This window comes from Jaculus jaculus, chromosome 1, assembly GCF_020740685.1.
Source record: "Jaculus jaculus isolate mJacJac1 chromosome 1, mJacJac1.mat.Y.cur, whole genome shotgun sequence".
NCBI classification, from domain to species: Eukaryota; Metazoa; Chordata; class Mammalia; order Rodentia; family Dipodidae; genus Jaculus; species Jaculus jaculus.
Window position 1 is genome coordinate 228859486 of NC_059102.1, and position 24222 is coordinate 228883707.

The window sequence follows — 24222 nt, forward strand, 5'->3', positions numbered from 1 at the left end:
TCAGACAGTGAGGCTGTCTACTGTCCTGATGACAAATGGACTGTTGTGCCAGGTGTTAAAGGCACTTGCTTGAAAAGCCTTCCAGTGGCTCAAGTCTCAAGCCACCCATATAAGTAAGCTGCACAAAGTAGTGCAAGCATCTGAGCCAGGCGTGGTGGCGCGTGCCGTTAATCCCAGCACTTGGGAGGCAGAGGTAGGAGGATCGCTGTGAGTTCGAGGCCACCCTGAGACTACATAGTGAATTCCAGGTCAGCCTGGGCTAGAGTGAGACCCTATCTTGAAAAAAAACCCCAAAAGGGGGTTCAAGCATCTGGTGTTTGTTTGCACCTACAAGAGTCTGGCGGGCTCTCATAATTTTTAGAAAAAATCCTACCCTAAAGCTGAGTGTGATAGCACTTGCTTGTAATACCAGGAGGCTGAGGCAGTAGAATCACCAAAAGTTTGAGGACAGCCTAAACTCTAAACTGCAGAGTAAGAGCAAGGGAGGAAGGAGAGAGGAAGTACAAGAAAAAGGATCCTACCCTAGTGCATGAGTTCCTCTGAGGAAGGATTCTCACAGTGTCTCATATATTTTTATATTTTATTTTTATTTATTTATTTGACAGAGAGAAAGAGGGAGGAAGAGAGGGAGAGAGAGAATGGGTGCACCAGGGCTCCAGCCACTGCAAACGAACTCCAGATGTGTTTGCCCACTGCCCCCCTGTGCACCTGGCGCACATGGGTCCTGGGGAATCGAACCTGGGTCCTTTGTCTTTGCAGATGAACGCTTTAACTGCTAAGGCATCCCTCCAGCCCTCATATATTTTAAAATCAGGGATTTTAACACGACCACCCCCAGCTGCAAGCCAGGAAACCTCTCCTCAGGGGCAGAGGGAGCCCCAAAATTTGCATTTTGGTTTCAGGAAGCTGTTGTCAAGAGCCTCACTGTCCATTCTAGTCACAGTGATGGTTATATTTTTTTAAATGAACACTGGAGCCATGCATGGGTCCCAGCACTTGGGAGACAGGGATAGGAGGGTTGCCATGAGCTCAAGACCTGCCTGGACTACAGTGAGACCTGACATGGAAAAAACAATTGGGGGCTGGAGAGATGACTTAGCAGTCAAGCACTTGCCTGTGAAGCCTAAGGACCCCGGTTGGAGGCTCGATTCCTTCAGGACCCACGTAAGCCAGATGCACAAACTGAAACATGTATCTGGAGTTCTTTTGAAGTGGCCGGAGGCCCTGGTACGCCCATTTCTCTCTCTCTCTCTCTCTGCCTCTTTGTCTGTCACTCTCAAATAAATAAAATAAAATAAATCTTTCTTTAAAAAAATTTGTTTAGCATTTAAGGTGTTTGCCTGCAATGCCGAAGGACCCAGGTTCGATTCCCCAGGACCCACGTAAGCCAGATGCACAAGCTGAAACATGTATCTGGAATTCATCTGCAGTGGCAGGAGGCCCTAGTGCACCCATTCATATTCTCTCTCTCTCTCTCTCTCTCTCTCTCTCCCTCTCTCTCTCTGTATCTCTCTCTGTCTCTCTCTCTGTGTCTCTCTCTCTCTCTCCCTCTCTCTCTCTTTCTCTGTCTCTCCCCTCTCCTCTCCCTACCCCTACCCTCCCTCTCCCTCTTTCTCTGTCAAATAAATAAAAATATTTTTTAAAAATTGCTTAAAGCGGACACAGCCCACAAACCCTCATGCCTCAGCACAATAGATGTCGGGTCAAATAGCAGGCGGACCTGAACAGAGAGACCTAGGGGAAATCTTGATCCTGGAAAGGGCCGGAACGCTCACGCCCGGAACGTTCTATCATCTTGTCTTTGCGAGACTAGGGGGGGACCGAGTAGAGCAGCGTACACGTCATGCCTGGGGACACTATTAGGTGACGGACTCAGTTCCGACAGGCTCAACCACATGCCTGACCTCTGCGGCCCCACGCCCTCCCCAGTGACCCAGGCGAGTGTGTGGCCAAGGACCCGGAGGAGGTGAGCTGGGCGGCCGCGCGGGCGCTGCCCCCTGCTGACCGGGCCCCTGTGCAGGGAAAGGCCGGGCTGCCGGGGAGGGTGTAGGAGCTGTGGGCTGGCTCCAGGTCGGCCATGGGGAGAGTGAAACTTGCAGCTGTCTGATAAGTTCACGCCAGTTCTCACCTGGCTTGCGGAAGGCACCCTCCCTTGTGACTGTTTGCTCTTTGCATGTCGTTGGGTGCAAATTCGAGCTGCCAGGTTGGAGGGTCTGAAAGCAGATCGTGGGGGCGTGTGTGTGTGTATGAGGTACGGGGAAGGGACGCTGGCTTGGAAGCGGATCTAGAAATTTGCGGGAGGGAACAAACAGAGCGGTGTGTTCTGTTGATTCTCAGCGGCCTATGCGGCAGGACAGGGGAGCTGTGGGCTGTCCCCCTCGGGAGGTTTGTAGCACAGGAGTCAGTGAGAAGGAGACTCCTCCAGTGTTCTCCCAGGGCCAGGCTGTTGTGAGACAGGTCTCTTGCTGTCACGTTGTTTCTGGACTTTGTGTTGACAGCAGACTGAACTATGTTTAGAATAGCTGTAGGCACACCCTTCCAGATGAATTTTTAAATGTTATTTTATTTTTGGTTTTTCAATATAGGGTCTCACTCTAGCCCAGGCTGACCTGGAACTCATGATGTAGTCCCATGCTGGCCTCAGACTCAGTGATCCTCCTACCTCTGCCTCCCAGGTGCTGGGATTAAAGGCATATGCCCCCAGTCTAGCACCAGATGGCTTTTTAAAATGATACTTTACTTCCTACAACAGATAGTGGGTTTCAACTTGTTTTTCCTTTTTGTTTTAATTTATGAATCCAATGTAAATGTTACTTAAAAGTTAATTTGTACCACTCCCAAACCATATATATATGCCATATATGCGTGGAATTGAGTGTTCTGAAAAGTGAGTCCACATCTACCTGACACCTTCCCTTAGCCAGTTCTATGTTCATACACAAGATTTGTTCCCTCTCCCTCTCTCTCTCTCTCTCTCTCTCTCTCTCTCTCTCTCTCTCTCTCTCTGTGTGTGTGTGTGTGTGTGTGTGTGTGTGTGTGTGGTGTGGAGTTGACTCATCCAGGTGCCATTTTACTTATTTAGAAACACCTGTCTTCATTTGAATGCAAGAATTCTTCTTATCAAGGATTTTTTGTCAGGATGGGGTGTGGGTATTTGGATTCTACTCAGTATGTAGAAAGATAGTCGCTGCAGTACCAGGTCTGTGGGCAGATCCTGCTGCCCACCTTACAGGTGGGAAGTGATGGTCCAGGCAGGTGAGAAACTCCAGGAGGAAGGAGCAGCCATCCAAGTCTAGTGTGTGCTGATGAAAACTGTTCTCAACAGCAGCCTATTGGAGGAAAGCCATGCATACTCCAGATGTTGGAAGTGGCTTCCTAGGGATCTGCATGTCATGGAAATCTGGTGGTTGGGCCCCAAGGGAGTGTCACTTTCTGGAGCACTAGGAGAGCAGCAATGTTAGATATCTCCCGAGTCGTGAGGGCATCAGGCATTGCTCGGGCTCCTCCTCTTCACTTCTTACTAAGGTGGCAATGCCGCTTACCTTAGACAGGTGAGAGTGCATGCATGCTATGGAGGTGAAAACACCCTGCCCAGGCTGCATGTGTTCGGTGAGCAGCCTCACTCCACCAGTGCTGTCACTGGTGATGGGGAGCCCCACCATCAAAGAGCCATGGTAGGAAGGCAAGGGTTCTCTGTGGGCACTGCTGGCCTTCCCGGATCTGCAGGGGTCAGAGGGCAATACACAGCTATCGGCTCCAAGCAGACTTTGTTTGGCTGTGTGGGAAGGTTCTGATGAGATGAGCTCTGGGGTCAGGGGTAGCACAGCACTGACAGGACATGCTACTGCATGGGCCAGGCTCCTGCTGAAGCACCAGAGAGAGTTGGTGTTGCAGTCAGGTTCACATTGCTGTAGAAATCGCTCAACCAAGATGAGCCTGTGGAAAAAAGAGGTTTATTTTGGCTCACTGGCTTGTGGGGAAGCTGCACAATGGCAGGGGGGAAACAATGGCATGAGCAGAGGGTGGACATCACCCCCTGGCCAACATCAGGTAGACAACAGGAAAAGTGTACCAAACACTGGCATGGGGAAACTGGCTATAACACCCATAAGCCCGCCCCCAACAATACACTGCCTCCAGGTGGCGTTAATCCCCAAATCATCAGCTGGAAACCTAGCATTCAGAACACCTAAGTTAATGGGGGACCCCTGAATGAAGCCACCACAGTTAGGGAGGTAGCCCCACTTCCGTACATTGTGTGGGAAAGCAAGTCAGTGCTTCAAGAGGGACATGACAGGGTACATCAGAGTCAAAGGGGACCCAGCATTGCACCTCCCATGAGTACAACTGTCCACATGAGACTCATTTCACTCTCCTCCTCCATGACCTTTCCTGACTTTCCACTCTGGGTTCTGTGAGTCCTTCTCATGGGGCCCTCCATTCCTCCTACCAATACATAGCAGTTGGAATTATGTCTTCCCATAAGAAGCGTGTTTTGACACCCATCTTTGCTTAGTGGCTGTCCTGGGATGAAACCTACTGATCTTCAAGGCTTGGGACTCTGCCCTTCAGGACAGCAGTGTCTCCTCCAGCTCTGCTGTGAGAGGTCCAAGCAGCAGCCCTGTAACAGCATTGCCACCGCTGAGTCTTGTGTCCACCCTACTCTGCTGCTACTGCCTGGTTCGGTGTGTTGGCATCCACCGTGCAGGGTATACAGTTGCCAAAAGGCCAAAAGGGAGGTGTGCCCCTTCACAGCTGAGTTACTAGAAGTCCACTTTTCACTGTGCGTGCATGTGTGCCCTTGTACATGAATGGCTGTGCATGGTCTCTTTAGGGTTCTTAGGGGCCATTCAGTTAGTTTGTTTTCAACATTATAAATAACAATGGAATGAGCTTCATGTATGTGTGTGTTTGAGAGAGAGAGAGAGAGAGAGAGAGTGTGTGTGTGTGTGTGTGTAGAGGTCAGGGATTGGCATGAGTTATCTTTCTCAGTTACTCTCCACCTTCCCCCCACCCCCCTGCCAGGTAGGGTCTCGCTGTAGCCCAGACTGACCTGGAATTCACTATGAAGTCTCAGGCTGGCCTCAAACTCTCGGTGATCCTCTGACCTCTGCCTCCAAGTGCTGAGATCAAAGGTGCACCACTATGCCCGGCTCCACCTTACTTTTTTTTATTTTTAATTTTTATTAACATTTTCCATGATTATAAAATATATCCCATGGTAATTCCCTCCCTCCCCACCCCCACACTTTCCCATTTGAAATTCCATTCTCCATCATATTACCTCCCCATTACAATCATTGTAATTACATATATACAATATCAACCTATTAAGTATCCTCCTCCCTTCCTTTCTCTACCCTTTATGTCTCCTTTTTACCTTACTGGCCTCTGCTACTAAGTATTTTCCTTCTCACGCAGAAGCCCAATCATCTATAGCTAGGATCCACATATGAGAGAGAACATATGGTGCTTGGCTTTCTGGGCCTGGGTTACCTCACTTAGTATAATACTTTCCAGGTCCATCCATTTTTCTGCAAATTTCATAACTTCATTTTTCTTTACCACTGAGTAGAACTCCATTGTATAAATGTGCCACATCTTCATTATCCACTCATCTGTTGAGGGACATCTAGGCTGGTTCCATTTCCCAGCTATTATAAATTGAGCAGCAATAAACATGGTTGAGCATGTACTTCTAAGGAAATGAGATGAGTCCTTTAGATATATGCCTAGGAGTGCTATAGCTGGGTCATATGGTAGATCAATCTCTAGCTGTTTTAGGAACCTCCACACTGATTTCCACAATGGCTGGACCAGATTGCATTCCCACCAGCAGTGTAGAAGGGTTCCTTTTTTTCCACATCCCCGCCAACATTTATGATCATTTGTTTTCATGATGGTGGCCAATCTGACAGGAGTGAGATGGAATCTCAATGTAGGTTTAATCTGCATTTCCCTGATGACTAGTGATGTAGAACATTTTTTTAGATGCTTATATGCCATTCGTATTTCTTCCTTTGAGAACTCTCTATTTAGCTCCATAGCCCATTTTTTGATTGGCTTGTTTGATTCCTTATTATTTAACTTTTTGAGTTCTTTGTATATCCTAGATATTAATCCTCTATCAGATATATAGCTGGCGAAGATTTTTTCCTATTCTGTAGGTTGCCTCTTTGCTTTTTTCACTGTGTCCTTTGCAGTGCAAAATCTTTGTAATTTCATGAGGTCCCAGTGATTAATCTGTGGTTTTATTGCCTGAGCAATTGGGGTTGTATTCAGAAAGTCTTTGCCAAGACCAATATGTTGAAGGGTTTCCCCTACTTTTTCCTCTAGCAGTTTCAGAGTTTCAGGTCTGATGTTAAGGTCTTTAATCCATTTGGACTTAATTCTTGTGCATGGTGAGAGAGAAGAATCTATTTTCATCCTTTTGCAGATATATATCCAGTTTTCCCAATCCACCTTACTTTTTTAAGCAAGGTCTCTCACTGGACCTAGAACCTACTGTTTTAGCTATATTAGTTAACCAGCAAGCCCTAAAACTCTTTTCTTTTCCTTCTCCTACCCAGTGCTGGGAGTGCAGATGCTTGCCAGCATGCCCTTATTTTACATGAGTGCAAAGGATCTGAGCTCAAGTCCTCATGCCTGCATGGCAAGCACTTTACTGACTGAGCCATCTCCCCAGCCCTGGTATGCATATCCTCTCTTGTCTCCCTGATACGCCCTCAGGACATAGTCTTAAGATAAGACCCTGGGAAGGCCTCTGCTACTTGTGCCACTACTGTGAAGCGGAGCCTCTCCCATGGCTGACTCAAGTCCTTGGCTACTCCGTGAGGCCCATGTAGGCGCTGCTCTCCCATGGCCTATGATTGCTCTTCCCATGTGACGTAGTCTTGGGGCAGTTCCTCGTCAGGGACCTGGCCTTTAGGTATCGGCACTGTACAGGTCTGAACTGGGCCTTTTGTACAGCTGGAAGCAGGGCTCTGGGCTTTCTGATGTTGCCAAGTCCCCACCATGGGTCCTAGGTGACAGGTGCTGTTTCCCTAGTGTTCCAGAAAGAGAATTGTACCCTTTTGGTGGCTACAGTTGTGGCAGTACATTGGACATTCCAGGTGCCTTTTCACACAGTAGATCTGTTTTTAGTTTGCCTGTGCAAAACAAGTAGAGGCGTGTCAGATGCTTCCTCCTGCCCATTTACCCGTCTCTTCCCCAGAGCAACGCAGAACATCTCACATTTTCACCAGCAGGAATCCCGCCTTGAGACTATTAAGTCAGAAATCCCACGCAACAGGCCTTCTGTTTGAGTTTCTCTTATTTTTGGCTCCCCTGCCTGCAAAGCAAATAGAGAAGAATTTGTTGCAGTAAGAAAGGAAACATGGTTAAGCTGCACCGGTTTGTTTTAAACTTATTCTTGGCTTCCCTGACCAAGCCCTGCTGTTTCCTTGCACTTGCAGTTTCTCTGTAGAAGCAGAAATCCAGGGTGTGAGCAGATTAGGACCTGTCTTGGAGCTTTTCCTGACAGGGGTATCTTTGGAGCCCCTGTGACACCTGCTTCTACTGCCTAGTACTTTTCTGGGCTTGTATTTCCAAAATCCATTACTCAAGATTTACCTGGAATGTGTTGAAGTTTATTACTTTCCTTGACCTTACCTACTTTATTTCATCATTTTGGAAAGTTACATGCTTTTGAAATCTGCAAACCAGAGTAAAAACCTTGGATGCTGGACCCTTAATTTCCAAAGATGTTGTACAATGAAAGCATTGGCCTCTTGGATTAAGGGGGTAACTTTAGAGTTGGACTCTCAGCAGACCTTCTGGCGGGGTGTGGGGGGGGGGCATTTTAAACCTGGCTATGGGCAAGGCTTGGGTGGTCCAGTTGAAGACTTACATACTGCACCCTCCTCTTCTCTAGCACGGCCCAGTGACTTGATGTGATGCCGCCCCATATGACACTGCCCTTCCGTCGCCTGGTCTGGTCCTTGGCCTCTCGCTGGCCAGCTCCTAAGAGACACAGAGGACATAGTCTCTTGCACACTGCCCCCGAGGTGCCCAGGGATGGGACTGCCCCAGTGTTCATGCGAGCTCTGACCTTTGGGGACAGGGTTGCCCTCATTGACCGACATGGCCGTCATACCTACAGAGAGCTTTATGAACGGAGTCTTCGCCTGTCCCAGGAGATCTGCAGGCTCCGGGGCTGCCAGGAAGGGGACCTTCAGGAGGAGAGAATCTCCTTCCTGTGCTCCAATGATGTCTCCTATGTCGTGGCCCAGTGGGCCTCCTGGATGAGTGGTGGCATCGCCGTCCCGCTCTACTGGAAGCACCCTGAGGCCCAACTGGAGTACTTCATCCAAGACTCCCAGAGCTCTGTTGTTGTGGCTGGCCAGGAATACGTGGCGCTGTTGCGTCCAGTGGTCCAAAGGCTCGGGGTCCCTCTTCTGCCTCTCACGCCTGCTGTCTACCAGGGAGGAGCAGAAGGGCCCACAGAGCAACCAGTGCATGAGAGGAAGTGGCATGACCGGGGTGCCATGATCTTCTACACCAGCGGGACCACAGGGAGGCCCAAGGGTGCACTGAGCACCCATCGCAACATCACGGCTGTGGTGAGTGCTAGGCTGCCATATCCCTCCCAGGCCGTCACAACACCACTGATAGCCAGTGCTGGGCTGGATCTGGAGGTGCCTTTCTGGTGTGCACTGCTTTTCTTTAGGGTTACTCACAGCTTTCACAACCTGGCCAACTTTGTGTGAAATACTCCATGACAAAGGGTCACAGGCTCATGTGACCCCATCGCTTCACTCACAGGACAGGACAGTGAGGCATTCAGGTGGAGGAGATTTAGACAGCCACGGAGTAACAGGACTAGGGACATGGAGGACAGACAAACGCCAGCCACACAAATCAGGATGCGTGATTGGGACTTATTGGTTGGGATTTCTTAAAGCAACCTGGAAGCAGGGGCTGTTTCTGTGTCTACTCCTGCCTCTTGTGTTGTCTTCATGTTCTGTCACCTCCGCAGCCCTGTCGCTCACCCATGTATGTGAGTCATGTCCTACTCACTTCCAGAAAGTATCAGCGTGTGCTGTGAAGCCTCTTGTATAGCAGGAGCAATAAAACAAAGATGAAAACCAACACACAAAGAGGAAGGCCAAAATAGACCCCACCGACTCCTCAGCCAATGGTGCGGCTGTAAGTCATAAGCTTGGCTCTGTCTGCCAGGCACACAGACACCATAGATCCTGCTCAGCAGCACTGCTGGAGACTATATCCTTTCCCAGTGGAGACACACAGACACCATGGCAGTGTACAGTGGAGATCATCTTGACCATGGTGGTATGAGGATCACAAAGGGGCCTTGTTCACATGGCTTCTCAGTAAAAGCTGAGCATCTGCCTAGAAACCTGCCTTGTGACCACTGTGCAAGGGCCACAGGAAGCTTAGCACAGGCAGGCAGCAGTACCAAGCTGGTCCAGGTTCTGTTGCATCCACACCCCTGGCCTCGGCATGGGACTGAGCTTTAAGAGACAGTGCCAGTACCCCACCTCTGCCTTCCTCAGCATTTGAGGAGCCGCTACCCAGGATCTCTAGAACCCCTGATTACGTGACTGTGTTTCCTGTCACCTAGATAAGTGGGCAGACCCATGGTCCTTAGTTACATCATTCTTGTCAGAAGCTGCTCAAGGGCGGGCCATCCAAAGAGCCAACTTTCTTCCTTCTCGGCTCTCCTTAGATCCCTTTGTTCACTTGTTCTGTGCCCAAAGCCCCTCACCTCTGTTCTCAGGCAGTGCTTTGTTCCCACAGGTGACCGGGCTGGTCCACACATGGGCATGGACAAAAGACGACGTAATCCTCCATGTCCTCCCACTGCACCACGTCCATGGCGTGGTCAACAAGCTACTCTGTCCACTCTGGGTGGGAGCCACGTGCGTGATGCTGCCTGAGTTCAGTGCTCAACAGGTGAGTCAGGGATAAGGTCTTGGTGTCACCTGTGGACAGACTTTACAGGCCCTGTGAGTTCCTGTGTCCTCTGTGACAAATGACCATGGGCTTGGAGGGTTAGACTAGCATACATTTATTCTCTTACCCCTCTGGAGGGCTGATGGAGTCAAAATCAAAGTGTTGGTGAGAGTTCTATCTGGAAGCTCCCTGGGGAGCTCTGCCTCTGGCCTCGTACAGCTTCTGGAGGTGCCTGTGCTCCTAGGCCTGTGGCTGCATCTACCCAGCCTCACTTCAGGATCTCATGACCTCCTCTGTAGCCAGCTCTCCCACTGTGTCCCCTCCTAAGGTCCATAGGAGTAACAGGGTCCTCTCCTTGTGCCTAGACCCATAACTTAATCCCACCTACAGCCTCGGGAGGAGGGCTTAAGCAGCAGCCCCCATCAGCGGCCACACCTGCTTCTGGTTCAGAGTTCTGCAGGTGATGCCCAGCCAGAGGCTCTCCCGTCCTCATTGTCCTCTCCTCTTCCAGCAGACTAGAAGCAGGGACGGGGTGTGGGCCCTAAGGAGGGGAGGTGGCAGTAAGACCAACATCCCTGTGGCATCACCTGTGCAGGGCAGTGTCTTCAGGGTGGTGGTAGCTCATGGACAGTTCATTGCAGGGAGAAAAGCTATGTTAAGCCTGGCCCTGCTGCTTGGTGACCCATGTATGGCAAAACCTCCCCAGCTCCATTTCTTTACCTGTCAGTCGTGTGGATATTGGGGGTTGAAACAAACTTAGAAACACCCTGGCCAGAATTGAGGAGGGCAAGGATCATCAGCTCTGTGAGGACCTTCAGAATGTAGACTGTTCCCTTGGAGCTCAGTAGAGTCCTTCCCTACAGGCGGCTGGACTTGGTTCTCTCCTTTTTCTTGGCCTTCAGCTCTTTGGGGAGTGGTGCTGTCCATTGTTGGCTGGACCCTGCCTGCCCTTCCCATATGTGCTGTTGGCTGCCTTGCCTTGGGCTCAGTCAGGGCTAATCGGTCTTCCATTCCTCCAACTGCTGGCGCTTCTGTCCTCTGAAGCTGGGTACTCCCATGGGTGAACTGCTATGGCCACACAAGCAGCAACTCTATGTTGTTCTGGACTGTGGGACTGTACCAGAGCATGCGTGGCCAGTGTGTTCGCACAGAGGGCCTGTACATAGTTTAGTCCTCCAGAGTAAAGGTCAGGTAGACACCTCAGCCCAGGCTGCTCCCCAGTACTATGTGGGCTTCCATCTAGATGCCCCCCTCAGCGTCCCCATCATAGTTCTTCCCCTTCCCCTCCTGTCTCTTCTCCATGTCTGTGGGTACTGGGGCTTGGGAGTTGTTGCCCCAAGGTCTCTGCCCCCGGTCCTTGTCCTAAGGTCTGTGCACTGCGGTCTGTTTCCTGGGTTTCTGTTCTGGTGTCTCATGACGTTACAGCCCAACTCATGAGTGGAGATGAAAGTGCAGACCTTTGCCAGGGGTGATGGTAGTGTACACCTTTAATCCCAGCAGAGGCAGAGGTTGGAGGATCGCTGTGAGTTCGAGGCCACCCTGAGACCTCATAGTGAATTTCAGGTCAGCCTGGGCTACAGCAAGACCCTACCTTGAAAACAAAAAATCTCAGATTTTTGCAGTTCTGGGAAAGTCACTTGACCTTCCCAGAAGTACCCAACCAAAACTTAACGAAATAAACTTGGTGTTGTGGCTAACAGGGCTAGAGCTGTCAGCCCTGAGGCGAGGCTCTTGCCAGTTTGTATTAGCGAGATTGAGCTCAGTATTGCTAAACCATAGGGTCTGCTTAGAGGTGGTTTGTGTGGGGCAGAGGCACAGGGTGACAGAGCCTGTTGATCACACCAACTCAAGGGGCCACCCTGCTTGGTGTCTGTGAGGTGACAGTGGAGGATGTGGGGACCTGGATGCACGTTGCTGGGCTGGTAGCCCAGGGCCAAGGATCCTCTGTGTTTCACTTGTCACCCTGGCTCACTTCTCAGGGACGCAGAACTGCCACAAAATGGCAGTAAGGCGGGAAACACCTGACCAGCAGGTTTCCGTGTTTTCTAGCTCATCTGTGTGTGGTTGACCAGGAGTCACACTCTGGACTGCTGAGACAACTCTTGCTAACACAGTGGTGTCTGTGCTGGTGTCTCAGGGTTATTTTCAGAAGTAATATGTTGCCACAGTTTTTGGAAGAGATCACATCCAGAGATGGGGAGAATGAGCTGCTGTCAATCTTGTGTTTTATTTAGGGCAGCAGTATTTCCTCCGTCAGCCTAGCCAGACCCTTTGCAGCCAGGGTCAGCCTTGTGAAAACAGCTCTGCCTCAGGGTGGTCATCCTGAGTGCCCTGCTGTGTTGGGCGTTAACACTGCCCAGCTTAGGGTATGATGCCAAGCCAGGAAGCAGGTGTCAGGCCACCTGTGCCCAAGGGGACAGGTCATGCTGGGTATGGAAACACATTCATCACCCATTAGTAGGCAGGGTCACCATGCCACACATACCTGGAAAAGCCACAGCCCTCGAATGTCTGTGAGAAGGAAGGGGCACAAGGGTGCCCATGTGTTTGATGGACAGATCTGGGAGTTGAAGTGCCAGGTGGCTCTGATGTGTCCAGTGTGGCCACTCAGCTGGCTCACCTGGGCTCCTTGCAGCCACTAAGGCCCGGTGCTGCACCTCAGTAACCCTGAGCACTGTGTGTGGCTGAGTCAGATGCAACCTGCACGGGACAGGGGTTGATTGGCAGGCCTGAGTCCCTTTGCAAAGTCAGTGGGAATGGGGCCACACTTGTCCAGTGAGTTTGTCCTTCAGGAAGGAGCCAGAGCAATATAGGAAAAGTTAAGATGGGCTCAGGGCAGCAGTAATGAGAGAGAAGAGGGAGGTGGAGGGCTTGGTTAGAGGCTGTGTGGGCAGCAGTTGGGGGCTCCTCGAGCAACCCGGGCACTGCCAGCTTTCCAGGGTTCTAGTTCTCACCTCTGGACTTGCTGCGTAGGTGCAGCATGATCAGAGCTGTAGGCTTATTTCCCCCCTCATGGGTGGTGTACAGCAGGAAAGGCCATTGCATGTTATGTTCATGTGTGTTACCCACTTCTCACCTCTGCACACCTCCTGTGTACTCCACAGCGATGGTGGGGTAGTGCTCCTGTGATGAACTTCCTTGGTCCATGTGTCGAGGGCTCAGCAGGAATTGTCATGTTCCTCTGGTCCACAGTGTTGGGCTACTGCTTTGTGTGTAAAGAGTCACCATGTCTGAGCTCTTGGGCACATGGAGACCACACTGCATGCCCTGCTCTCACTGCTTTGCCAGCTCATGTCATTTGATGCTTTGTGCTGAAGACATTTTACCTGCTTTGGCTTGTCTTTTCATTTTCTTAATCATTTTTTTTAAAAATATCATCTATTGAGAGAGAGAAAGAAAGAGGCAGAGAGAAAGAGAGAGAGAATGAGAATGGATATACCAGGGCATCCAGCCATTGCAAACAAATTCCAGACGCATGCACCACCTTGTGCATCTGGCTTCTATGGGTCCTGGGAAATTGAACCCTAGGTCCTTTGGCTTTGCAGGCAAGTGCCTTAACCGCTAAGCCATCTCCCTAGCCCCTTAATCATTTTTTTAGTGTGTGTATGTGCGCACATGCTCACACACATGACACTGCACATTTGCGGAGGTCAGAAATGGCCACGGTGTGTTTGTCTCTTTCCACCTTGTTTGAGACAGACTCTGGTTGTTCGTCACTTGGAAGGACAGGCTGGCCAGCCCTCGTGCTTCAGGGTTCTTCTGATCACCTCCCAGTGCCATGGGCACATGTTGGGATTACAGACATATGTGCCACTTTGCATCCAGCTTTATGTGGGCACTGGCAATCCAAACTTTGGTTGGCAGGCCTGCAGAGCAAGCACCTTTAACCACCAAGAAATCTCCTTAATGATACATATGTATGTTTTTCACAGTAGGGTCTCACTCTAGTGCAGGCTGACCTGAAATTCACTATACAGTTTCAGGCTGGCCTTGAACTCATGGTGATCCTCCTACCTCTGCCTCCCTAGCACTGGGATAAAAGGCGTGAGCTTTCATGCACAACAGCCATATTTTTTGAAGCACATGTGTTATAGTCGGCTTCATGTTGCTGGGATATATTTCCAAACCTGGCATGGTTTAGGGGAGGAAGGGGTTTATTTCAAGCTCTCAGATCTGGGGAAGTTCCAGCAGCGGCAGGGGAAGCTGCCTCCACCCATCTCAAAGAACAAACATCGCCAGCCAGCAAACCCCAAAAGCAACAAGCACAACACTGGCAGCAAGCAGCAGGGACCCCATCAGAGCTCAGACTGCTCTGCATAGGTTTTTGATGGAATTCACATCTGCCTTCAACACACCTGAGGTCTGGACCCCAGCATCCAGCCCCCAGTGACACCTCCTCCAGCCAGGCTGCTGGAGTCAAGCTTTAATAAAACACCTGAGTCGGGGCTGGAAAGATGGCTTAGTGGTTAAGGCACTTACCTGCAAAGCCTAACAAACTGTGTACCCACGTAATGCCAGATGCACAAAGTGGCACATGTATCTGGAGTGAGTTTGCAGTGGCTGGAGGCCCTGGTGCACCAATTCTGTTTTTCTCTTTGCTATTGTCTCTCTGCTTGCAAATAAGTAAAATTATTTTTTAAAAAAACAACAACAATAACAACCTGAGTCTGTGGGGGACTTACATTCAAACCATCACATGTTTTCAATTTCTTTTTCTTTTCTTTTTTCGTGAGGTAGGGTCTTGCTGTAGCCCAGGTGGGCCTGGATTCACTATGTAGTCTCAACTGGCCTCAAACTCACAGCACTCCCCTGACCTCTGCCTCCCAAGTGCTCGAATTAAAGGCATGTGCCACTATGCCTGGCTCTAATTTTAAAACTTTTATACATCATGTTTTTGGTATCCTGTGCAAAAACGCCTTTACTAAGCTACAGGCCATAAGGATATTCCACTAGGCTGCTTTCTAATAGTTTATAGTTTTAGCATTTTGTATGTTTTGTATAATCTATTTTGTGTTGTTTTTTGAGTATTGTGTAAGTAGGACCTAAAATTCTTTTTTTTTTTTTTTTTCTTATTTGCAAGTGAAACACCAGTGACCTTCTTTCCCTTCTTGGTGACTTGTCAGACACCAGTTGTCCACTTGTACTGGCTTATGTCTGGACTCCCCATCTGTCCTAGTGTTTGACAGAATGACAGGGCGATGGCTTCCACTTTAGTGGCTTTCAGAACAGAACTTTCAGAACTAGAAGGTAGGGGTCTTCCAGCTTTGTGCACCTTCCCAGGTTTGTTTCTGACATTTTGGGACCTCTGAACTCACATGTGAAATGCTGGGTCTGCTGGATTGTTTCTGCTTGCAAGACTTTCTGTAGAAACTGCTCTCAGTTTGGGTGAATCGCCATTCGACGGTCTGGCGTCTTCAACTCCTGAACAGTGACTTTGTGTTTACTTAGCTCTGCTCTCCCCCAGCGAGGCTCTTCCATCCTGTCAAGCACACCTCCCTCTGTCGACTTGTTTCTTTGCCTCTCTTCAGCTGTGTCATTCCACCGTTTCTTCTGTGACGTAGTCTGTTGCTAAGTCTACTCAGAGCATCCCTGTCTCCAGCAGTGCGTCTTCTGGTTTGACCGTGGCTGTTGCAGTGTGTGACCCTGTTCATCTTGTCATCTTCACTCCCTGGCATGTGCTTTAGCACCTGGGCCATCTGAGCTCTGCCTCTGCTGGTGTTCTCATTTCCTCTTGCATTTGCACTTGCGCTCTGTTGTTAGGATGCCAGGTGCTATTGTTCTCCCCCCCCATCCCCAGGAGATACGCCTTGCCTCTTTTGGCAGCTGAGAAGAGGGCTCCTTACTGGAGTACAGAGACAAGCTAGAGGGCACTGGGATCCATCTCAGTCTACGCTAATTTCCAGTGTCTGGTAGCTCAGATCTGCTGTGTGTGTAGGGTGGCCCCAGGGCCCAGGGCTGTAGCACTGTGGATATTGCTATGCCTTGCATCCAGCCTGGGAGTCATGGCCGCTGAGTGATCACCAGCTGTCTTGAAGAGCTTCAGTGAAACAGGGCTGTCTTCTGCCCATGCTAAGCACTGTGAGAACTGCAGGCTGCAGGGCCAGTGGGGTGCTGCTCCCCAGCCTCCCTTCCTGAGTAACTGCAGAACTTGAGCCTCGTCACCACTCCCGGCCACAGGAGGAAGCCTCGTCCTGACTCCTCTTGCTGGATTGTTCCTTCTCTCAGGCCAGACAGCAGTACCTCCATGTGGGGGGACTGCCATGGGAATGGGTCAGAGGCTCAGGGCCCCTCTCCGAGCTGGATCTGCTGATGGGCCTGTTCACCTTGATACAGGGAAAGACTTGTCAGGAGTGCCAGCCTGAAGCAGCAGTGAGGCGGCATGCGGCTGGCAGCTCTGCTGTCATCTAGCCTCTAACTCTGCTTTCTTTTCACCCTCTAGGTTTGGGAAAAGTTCTTAAGTTCTGACACTCCACGAATTAATGTGTTTATGGCAGTGCCCACGATATACAGCAAACTACTGGATTATTATGACAGGCATTTCACCCAGCCTCACGTCCAAGACTTCGTGCGTGCAGTTTGTGAAGAAAAAATTAGGTGAGTGGAAGAGCCCACCTTAAATGCATAAGGCGAAGACGTCAACAGGTATATCTCATTCCTAGAGGATCCACTCAGCTCGGCAGGCACAGCATTTCCCTGCCCTTGAAATGATGGATCTGCCTGCTTCTCTGTCCTATCCACTGCCCCCGTTCTCTTTCTCACCAGTGCCCACACATTGCTCTGTCTGTCTTCTCTCAGCCTGTGGAAGGCTGAAGGATGTAAGTGTTGTGTGACAATGGGAAAAAGTGTCTATTTACCCCAGATAGGCACTGACCAGAGAATCCGTTCCACCAAGTCTAGTTTAATGAGCCAGCTGCCTCCCTGGAGCTTCCTGCACACAGCCCTTCTAGTCAGTCTCTCCCCAGCTTGTTACCGTTTGTATAACCTGGGGAAGGGGAGGGGAGGGCCGTCCTGTGTGTCTTGTTTCAGGAGCTTCCTGACACTTCTGAGCCCAAGGATTCACCCTCCAGGAGGGAACAGAGGGCAGGGCTATGAAGGGAGTCTCTTAGACGGCTCTGATCATTGTAGCTCTCCAAGTCCTTGTATCCATCCTCTGCCTGCTACAGCCTGCCAGTTGCCCTGCTCCCCCACTAGGCTCCTTGCCTAGGCAGATTTTCCTTAGTGGTGAACTGACGCCTGCGGGCCATTTCATTCCCTGGCATAAAGTTTGCTCTGTATTTTCTGGTGAACATTGACATGGTTTCGGTCCCACCTTTAAGTTGACATGTGACTCACTAGCTAGGAAATGACCACAGTGTGGCTTAGTAGATCTTCACACACACAGCTGATCCACATTTCCAGCGGCTGTGGTTGGAATGTTTCTCCTTTTCTGCTGGGGAGACAGTGACGTGGCACATGAGAAGTGGACCCAGGCTGGCTGATGGAGCTGCAGGATCAACACAGATTTAAAAGTGCAAGTGTGACTTGTGCACGCGCCTCGCAGCATGCCCCACATCTGGGCTCCTAGACTTCAGGAAGATTACAAGAAGCAACACTTTGTCTCCCCAAGAGAATCCTGGGTGATCGAAGACTGATTTGTGATGCCATTATATTTTGCTGTTTGCCATTCCCTTGCTCCCTTTCTGTAAAGACACTTTGAGGAAACAAGAGCCCTGGGGGGTTTTTATTTGTTTGTTTTTGTTGTGGGTTTTTTTTTTTTTTGCTTGTTTGTTTTTGCCTATTCAGGCCTGGCATCTGAAGCACCCAAAGGTGTCCAGTGCTCAGGCACTGGGCCAAGCACAGGATCAGTAGGCCCCACCAAAGCCGCAGGCACAGGTTGCCATCTGTGAAAGACAGACTCTTCAGCAGAGATGATTAGTCTGTTGGGACTCTTACTGGCTCTGCAGCCCCGGAGGACAGTAGGCTGCTTCCCGCTCCCCGCTCAGATGGCACATAAAGCACCCGCCCCCCACGTGAGGCACCCCGTGGACTGCTGCAGCCAAGAACAGCACGGGAGCTCTTGGACAGTATTCACACTGTCCTTGGCATTGTAACCCATGAGTCTCCTGTTGCCAACCCCTGTTTGTGTCTTCTAGCTGTGGCAGCTCTGCCAGTACTGCCTCTGCCCTCTGCTCCCCAGGCATCATGGCTTTTCATCCATGTAGACTCCCCTTTGCCACCACCCTGGGGCAATCACTATTAGGACTGTTGGTGAACAGCATCATGATTACTTGCAGAGAGCACCATCGATGGCCCCAGAGAGACTGCTTTATCTTAGCAACCATTCCTCCCTTGGAAGACCTGCTTACATTGAAACATATGGAATAAATCCTGTTTTGTTTTTTGAGGCAGGGTCTCACTGTACTCCAGGCTGACCTGGAATTCACTGTGTAGTCTCAGGCTGGCCTAGAACACTCAGTGATCCTCCTGCCTCTGCCTCTTGCGTGCTGGGATTAAAGGCGTGTGCCACCATGTCAGACCAACAATTTTTTTAAATTTAATTTTATTTTTTTATTTGACAGAGAAAGGGAAAGAGTGAGAATTGGCACACCAACACCTCCAGCCACTGCAAACAAACTCCAGACACATGTGCCTCCTTGTGCATCTGGCTAATGTGGATCCTAGGGAATCAAACCTGGGTCCTTTGGCTTTGCAGGGAAGCTCCTTAACTGCTAAGCTATCCCTCCAGCCCCAAATTATTTTTTTAAGTTATATTTTTATTTTTAGCCAAAACTCACTTCTTTTTGAAGTAGGTTCTTGCTGTAGCCCAGGCTGACCTGGGATTCACTATGTAGTCTCAGGGTGGCCTCGAACTCATGGCGATCCTCCTATCTCTGCCTCCTGAGTGCTGGAATTAAAGGCGTGTGCCACCACGCAAAACTCACTTTTATCAAGAATTTAAAATACAGTAATGGGGGCTGGAGAGAAGGCTTAGCAGTTAAGCACTTGCCTGTGAAGCCTAAGGACCCCGGTTCAAGGCTCGGTTCCCCAGGACCCACGTTAGCCAGATGCACAAGGGGGCACATGCATCTGGAGTTCATTCGCAGTGGCTGGAAGCCCTGGCATGCCCGTTCTCAACCTCTCTCTCTCTCTCTCTCTCTCTCTCTCTGTCACTCTCAAACAAATAAATAAAAAATGAACATAAAATGTAGTAATGAAAGAAAATTTTATTAATTTATTTATTTATTTTGGTTTTCAAGTTAGGGTCTCTCTCTAGTTCAGGCTGACCTAGAATTCACTGTATAGTCTCAGGGTGACCTTGAACTCATGGCTATCCTCCTGCCTCTGCTCCCCCCCCCCCCGAGTGCTGGGATTAAAGGCATGTGCCACCACGCCCGGCTCAAGAGAAATGTGTGTTCTGCTGAACACGTAAGGAAGCATTTTACATCTGACACCATCTCCTTCAGAGCTAAGTCCCTGTGTTTGTGCTGCCTAGACTGATGGTGTCAGGCTCAGCTGCCTTGCCTGTCCCGCTGCTGGAGAAGTGGAAGAGTGTCACAGGCCACACACTGCTGGAGCGCTATGGCATGACAGAGATCGGAATGGCCTTGTCTAACCCCCTGACGGGGACTCGCCTGCCAGGTACCAGCAGCCCCACAGGCACTTCACCTCTTCTTTCTCAGAGCCCCCACAAAGGCCTTCAGTCCACCCTCCCCTGGATGAGACGGGTGTAGGGAATGCTGTCCATTGCAGACCGCAAGGCCAGGAATAGCTTCCCAGGGTGCCAGCCACCTGCCACCTGTCTGTGATGGTGGAGGGACACTTTACCCCAGCCCTACTGGCTCTCCTTGGGAACTCAGGTGAACGGCAGGTGCTCTTGGATGGGTCACCAGTCTTCCAGGGTTAGGTGACTGCCCGTAGTCAGGGCTTCTTCCATTGTCCTGGGTTCCAGTACCTTTGTTTTTCCCACTGTCATGCGGGCCCTGCTCTCTTAGCACTGTGCGTATATGTGTCACTTGTGTTTGCAGTTCAGCAGCTTAGTCCCCTCCATTGCTCAGTGACTGCGGTGAAGGTGTGTCACCACAGTGAGCCTAGCCACCAGCCCAACCACCTCGGTTCCTTTGTAGCTTGGGACAGTGATAGTGTGAGGAGCACTGCACACAGGTCTTCCACACATCCTCAGGCACGGGCTCACTGGGTGGTTTGAAACTGCTCCTGTGTTCTAGAGAGGCCGCATTCCTCCACTCTGCTTTGCCTGGTAGCAGAGGAGGTATGCTCTCCCACGCCCTCACACTCCTGCACTCTCGCTTGTGTCCTCTGAAGCGCAGGTCACTGTCAGCCCCTTTCATGCTAGTAGGGCCACAGTGGCATCTTGTTTAGTCACCGTCCACTAGTGACTAGTCGTGTCAGGTGTCAGCTCGTGTTCTTATTCCTATCCTTGTCTGTCCTGAAGGCAGGTGGTCCAGCTTTGTCCTCCTCAAAGGTGTCCTGGTTCTTCTACTTCCTTTATCTTAATATGTGAGTCTGTGGGACGGTATACTCTGGGGTGAGGGTTAAGCTGGGGGTGAGCAGAGGTCTGTGGCCAGAGGACGACAGGGCTAGGCACAGGCAGCAAGGCGTCAGAGGCCATCAGAGGCTGTTGGCTCTATTTTTAAATTATTTTACTTATTTCTTTATCCTGAGAGAGAGAGAGGCAGAATAAGAAAGAGAGAGAGAGAGAAAGGGCACACCAGGGCCCCCAGCCACTGTAAACAAACTCCAGATGCACACACCACCTTGTGCATCTGCCTTATGTGGGTACTAGGGAATTGAACCTGTGTCCTTAGGCTTTGCAAGCAAGTGCCTTAACCACCAAGCCGTCTCTCCAGCCCCTGTTGGTTCTATTTTGAGTATGCGTAGAGGTGACTGTTTGAAGAGTGTCTTGAGCAGAATGACATGGCTCAGAGCCCTGAGACCCCCAGCTGCTGTGGATTGGGCAGGCAGCAGGACCTCCTATAGGAGATGGCGTTAGCAGAGTAGAGTTGGACTGATTGTGCAAAGGCAGTGTGAGTGGTAAGAATGATGGCAGTCTCGGATACCTGGACTCCTCTGCAGCCACAGCCAACTGACAGACAGGGGGTGGGAGCTTGATCCTAGACCGGAGGAGTGCCTTGGGTCTACACCATCTCATCTGTAGTCCTTACTGGTAGCTGTGATGGCCCCACTCAAAAGCCATGTCTCCACTCAATTCTTGACACTAGCTAGTGATCAAAACTAGAGCTGCGGCAGGACCGATTCCCCGAGTGCAGAGGGCAGGCAGCAGCAGGCTCCAAGCTCTGTCAGAGCTGGCAGTGTGGAATGTGTGAGAGCGTCACACAGCAGAGTTTGTGTCCTCTCCGAGCACCTCACCCCGTTATGCATGAGGAGACAGCTTAGGAAGCCACTAGCTGTCCACAGTCATTCAGCTTGGGAGCATACTCTCACAGGTTCCCATAGATGTGCTATGCTCTTGGGAGCACAGTGGCTGGACAGAACCTAAATTTGGAAGGAAGGAATAAAAGGAAGAAGAGAGAGGAACAGTGTCCTCTCTAGCCTCAATAATGACAGCAAATACAAATGTGAAGAGTGGGGCCAGGAGCAGGATAGGAAGGAACAAGTACAGTCAGCACCCGACTGCCCACAGGAGGCCACGGAGAACTGTCCATATGGTGCTTGCAGGGGCCATCCACACCAAAGAGTGTGAAATGCAGGCTTGCCTCCAGAAGGACAGAATTCCTAAGCAAACCAAGAGTTCCCTGAAGTCCCTTCTCTCCTGCTTTGGTCAGCCTTCTGACTAGGAAATAGAAAGTCAGGGTTCACTGGGCAGAAACTCATGAGTCTTAAATAACTGGCTACAGGCCTTGCTTAGACTCATAGACAGAGCCTAGGAGCCTGGGCCCTATTGCTGTTCTTTAGGACAGGGTCAAATACCTGTGGCTCGGTTCTGGCCTCTAAATCACCACGGGGTTGAGTCAGCCCCAGTAGCCCTGTGTGGCCAGAGTTCTCCAGTTTGGAAAAAGCAAACAGTGGCCTCCCCAGCGTGAACTTCAGAAGTGTGCCATGCAAGTCTAGTGACATTAGTGAGTTATAAGCTGGAAAGGCTCTTCCCACAGCATCGGCATAGCCCTGCTGCATCCAGGCCCTATGCAACACTGATCTTGGGCCAATAGTTTATTTCCACTAAAGGCTTTGAACTTATAGCCTAGATCCTTCCCCCTCCGTACTGTGTCCCCTATGCTGCTCGTAGCTAGGACTCCTACCTGACCATCCCTTCTTCCTGCCTGAAGAACCTCCGAGGCTTACTCCTGCAGTGGGCAGGGCCAGGCTACCATGGGGATTCTTTTGAAATCTGAAACCTACCAGACAGAGGGCACAGTCTGCCCTAAGCACAGCCATGAAGGGTGAGCACTGCTGTGTGCTGGCTTGTCCGCTCCTCTGGTCCTCTCCATGGCTGGGCAGGGTGATGAATAATTCATGACTGAGTTCTCTCTCACTGGGCTTAATCACACTCTAATTGGGGCTGAGATCAGAGGTGCGAAGAGCTCCTGCAGGGCACAGCTCCAGCGTTGACAGGGGCTCTGGGACCTTGTCACCATTTTGCTTCTCAGGACCCAGGCTGCAAAGAGGCAGCACGTCCCCAGACCCTGAGATGGATGCCAAAGGCCAGTTCATTATCTGGGAAGAACTGGCACCATCCTAAAGAATGGCTGGCTGTTGGAAGAATGATTGTACCGCTGTTAATTCTGGCCCACGAGGGGCCCTGCCCCTGAGAGTGCTGATTCTAGATGCATCCTGGAGACTTCAGTGCCGTACCTGCCCACCCAGAGGTGGCCCTGGGCCTCAGGTCCATCCACAGACTCCTCCTTTGTGCCCTGAGGCCTGAGAACAGCTCGCTGCCTGCTGACACTCAGCTCGGCTCTCTGGAAGTAGCGCTGTTGTCAGAGAGGGCTTGGAGCCCCAGGGGGTCATGCAGCTGCTAGATAGGCGTTCAGCAGGAATGAGAACCACGCACTCTTTCTGCCTCTGAGGGAGGTGGCAGCCTTGTTCACACCTGTACTATGCTGAAGTCACACTCATGGAGCCCTGTGTGTCTGGTGGGGATCTCGGGAAGTCGTCCAACCTGTCTCAAAGAATGACAGGATCCATTGGTACCACTGGGGAATGGGGCTGACATTGCTGGCAGGTGTTCCCCAGGTAATAAGAGGTGGGGGCCACACAGCATCGTGACTCCTTACTGCCACGATCCATGCTCTTTGAAACATTTAATCATATCATACAAGGTCACTCTGGTTTTTAAAGTTTCAGAAGGCAAAAAAGCAGATGGGGGGGAAAGACTCTGCTTAGCTGCATCCCCCTGGGTGGTGACACATTTCCACCTGGAGGTGAGGTGTGAGGCCTCCACACACCTGTAGTAAGTAGCCAGTAATTTCCAAGGGTGGTGACCCACTCTACACATGCCTCCTGGCCTTCCACAGTGGGAAGGACCACATGCACCTTCCCTAAAACAAAGCTGGTACAGACATACCTTACCAGGAGCCCAAGCCAGGGCACTGTCTGTGGTGGTCCTTCAAGCTGCCATCCTGGGAGACTTCTGTCTTGTCACAGACCCCCATCACTGTGGTAGTTAAAATAAAGGTTCTGGAACTGTAAAGTAAACTCTCAGGAGTTAAGCAGGTGAACAGGGTCCTTGCACCTATGTGTGGAGACTCTTTTGCCCTCCACTCTGCTCCTGCTGTTCATGTGTGGGTCCCAAGGCACTAACCCTAACCAGAGTCACTCTCTAAACCCAGACTTTGCTAACCTACCAGGGTCCCAAGCAGACAGCAGAGTGATCCAACATCACCTCCCGTGCTGGGCAGGGCATTGCTGCCCAGGTGCACGGGGGACTTCTTGGATGCATCCCGACCTGGGTTCTGCCTTGTCGTCGAAGGTGGAAGTGTTGTTCCAATGACACGGGGTCAGCCCAGCACACAAAGCAAACCATAGGTGCCTGATACATTACCAATGCAAGATGCCCCTGCCCTGTGGATATCACTCACTTTGAACCTCAGCCCTTTCTGGGGGACTCCAGTAGCTGATTTTAGCCTATTTCTACACATACCGATCTCCTCATAGAAGACAGCTTCTGAGTCATCCAGCTGGGGTGCCAGCTTTTTCCTTGTCAGGTAGGGGAAAGTAAAAGACCCATCATGGTGGTTGTGAAGCCTCCTGGCATGGCTTGGACAGCCACATGACTCGTGAGCTGACCCGGGGCCACCACCGTAGTGACAGCAG

The 24222-nt window shown here is 50.7% G+C and overlaps 1 protein-coding gene across 2 annotated transcripts in view; it reads left to right on the forward strand.

Annotated features, from left to right (window-relative positions):
- Window positions 1-1839: 1839 nt before the first annotated feature.
- Window positions 1840-24222, forward strand: part of Acsf3 (acyl-CoA synthetase family member 3) — a 52096-nt gene continuing 29713 nt past the window's right edge. The window contains exons 1-5 of one of the 2 annotated variants that reach the window (XM_004666076.2): window positions 1851-1966; window positions 7913-8600; window positions 9799-9954; window positions 16394-16548; window positions 19427-19572. In XM_004666076.2, coding sequence (XP_004666133.2) covers window positions 7935-8600; window positions 9799-9954; window positions 16394-16548; window positions 19427-19572 — 1123 coding nt within the window. In that variant the 5' untranslated portion in view covers window positions 1851-1966; window positions 7913-7934. Of the gene's footprint in view, window positions 1967-7912; window positions 8601-9798; window positions 9955-16393; window positions 16549-19426; window positions 19573-24222 lie in introns of both variants that reach the window. The other variant, XM_045151389.1, reaches the window with a different exon arrangement.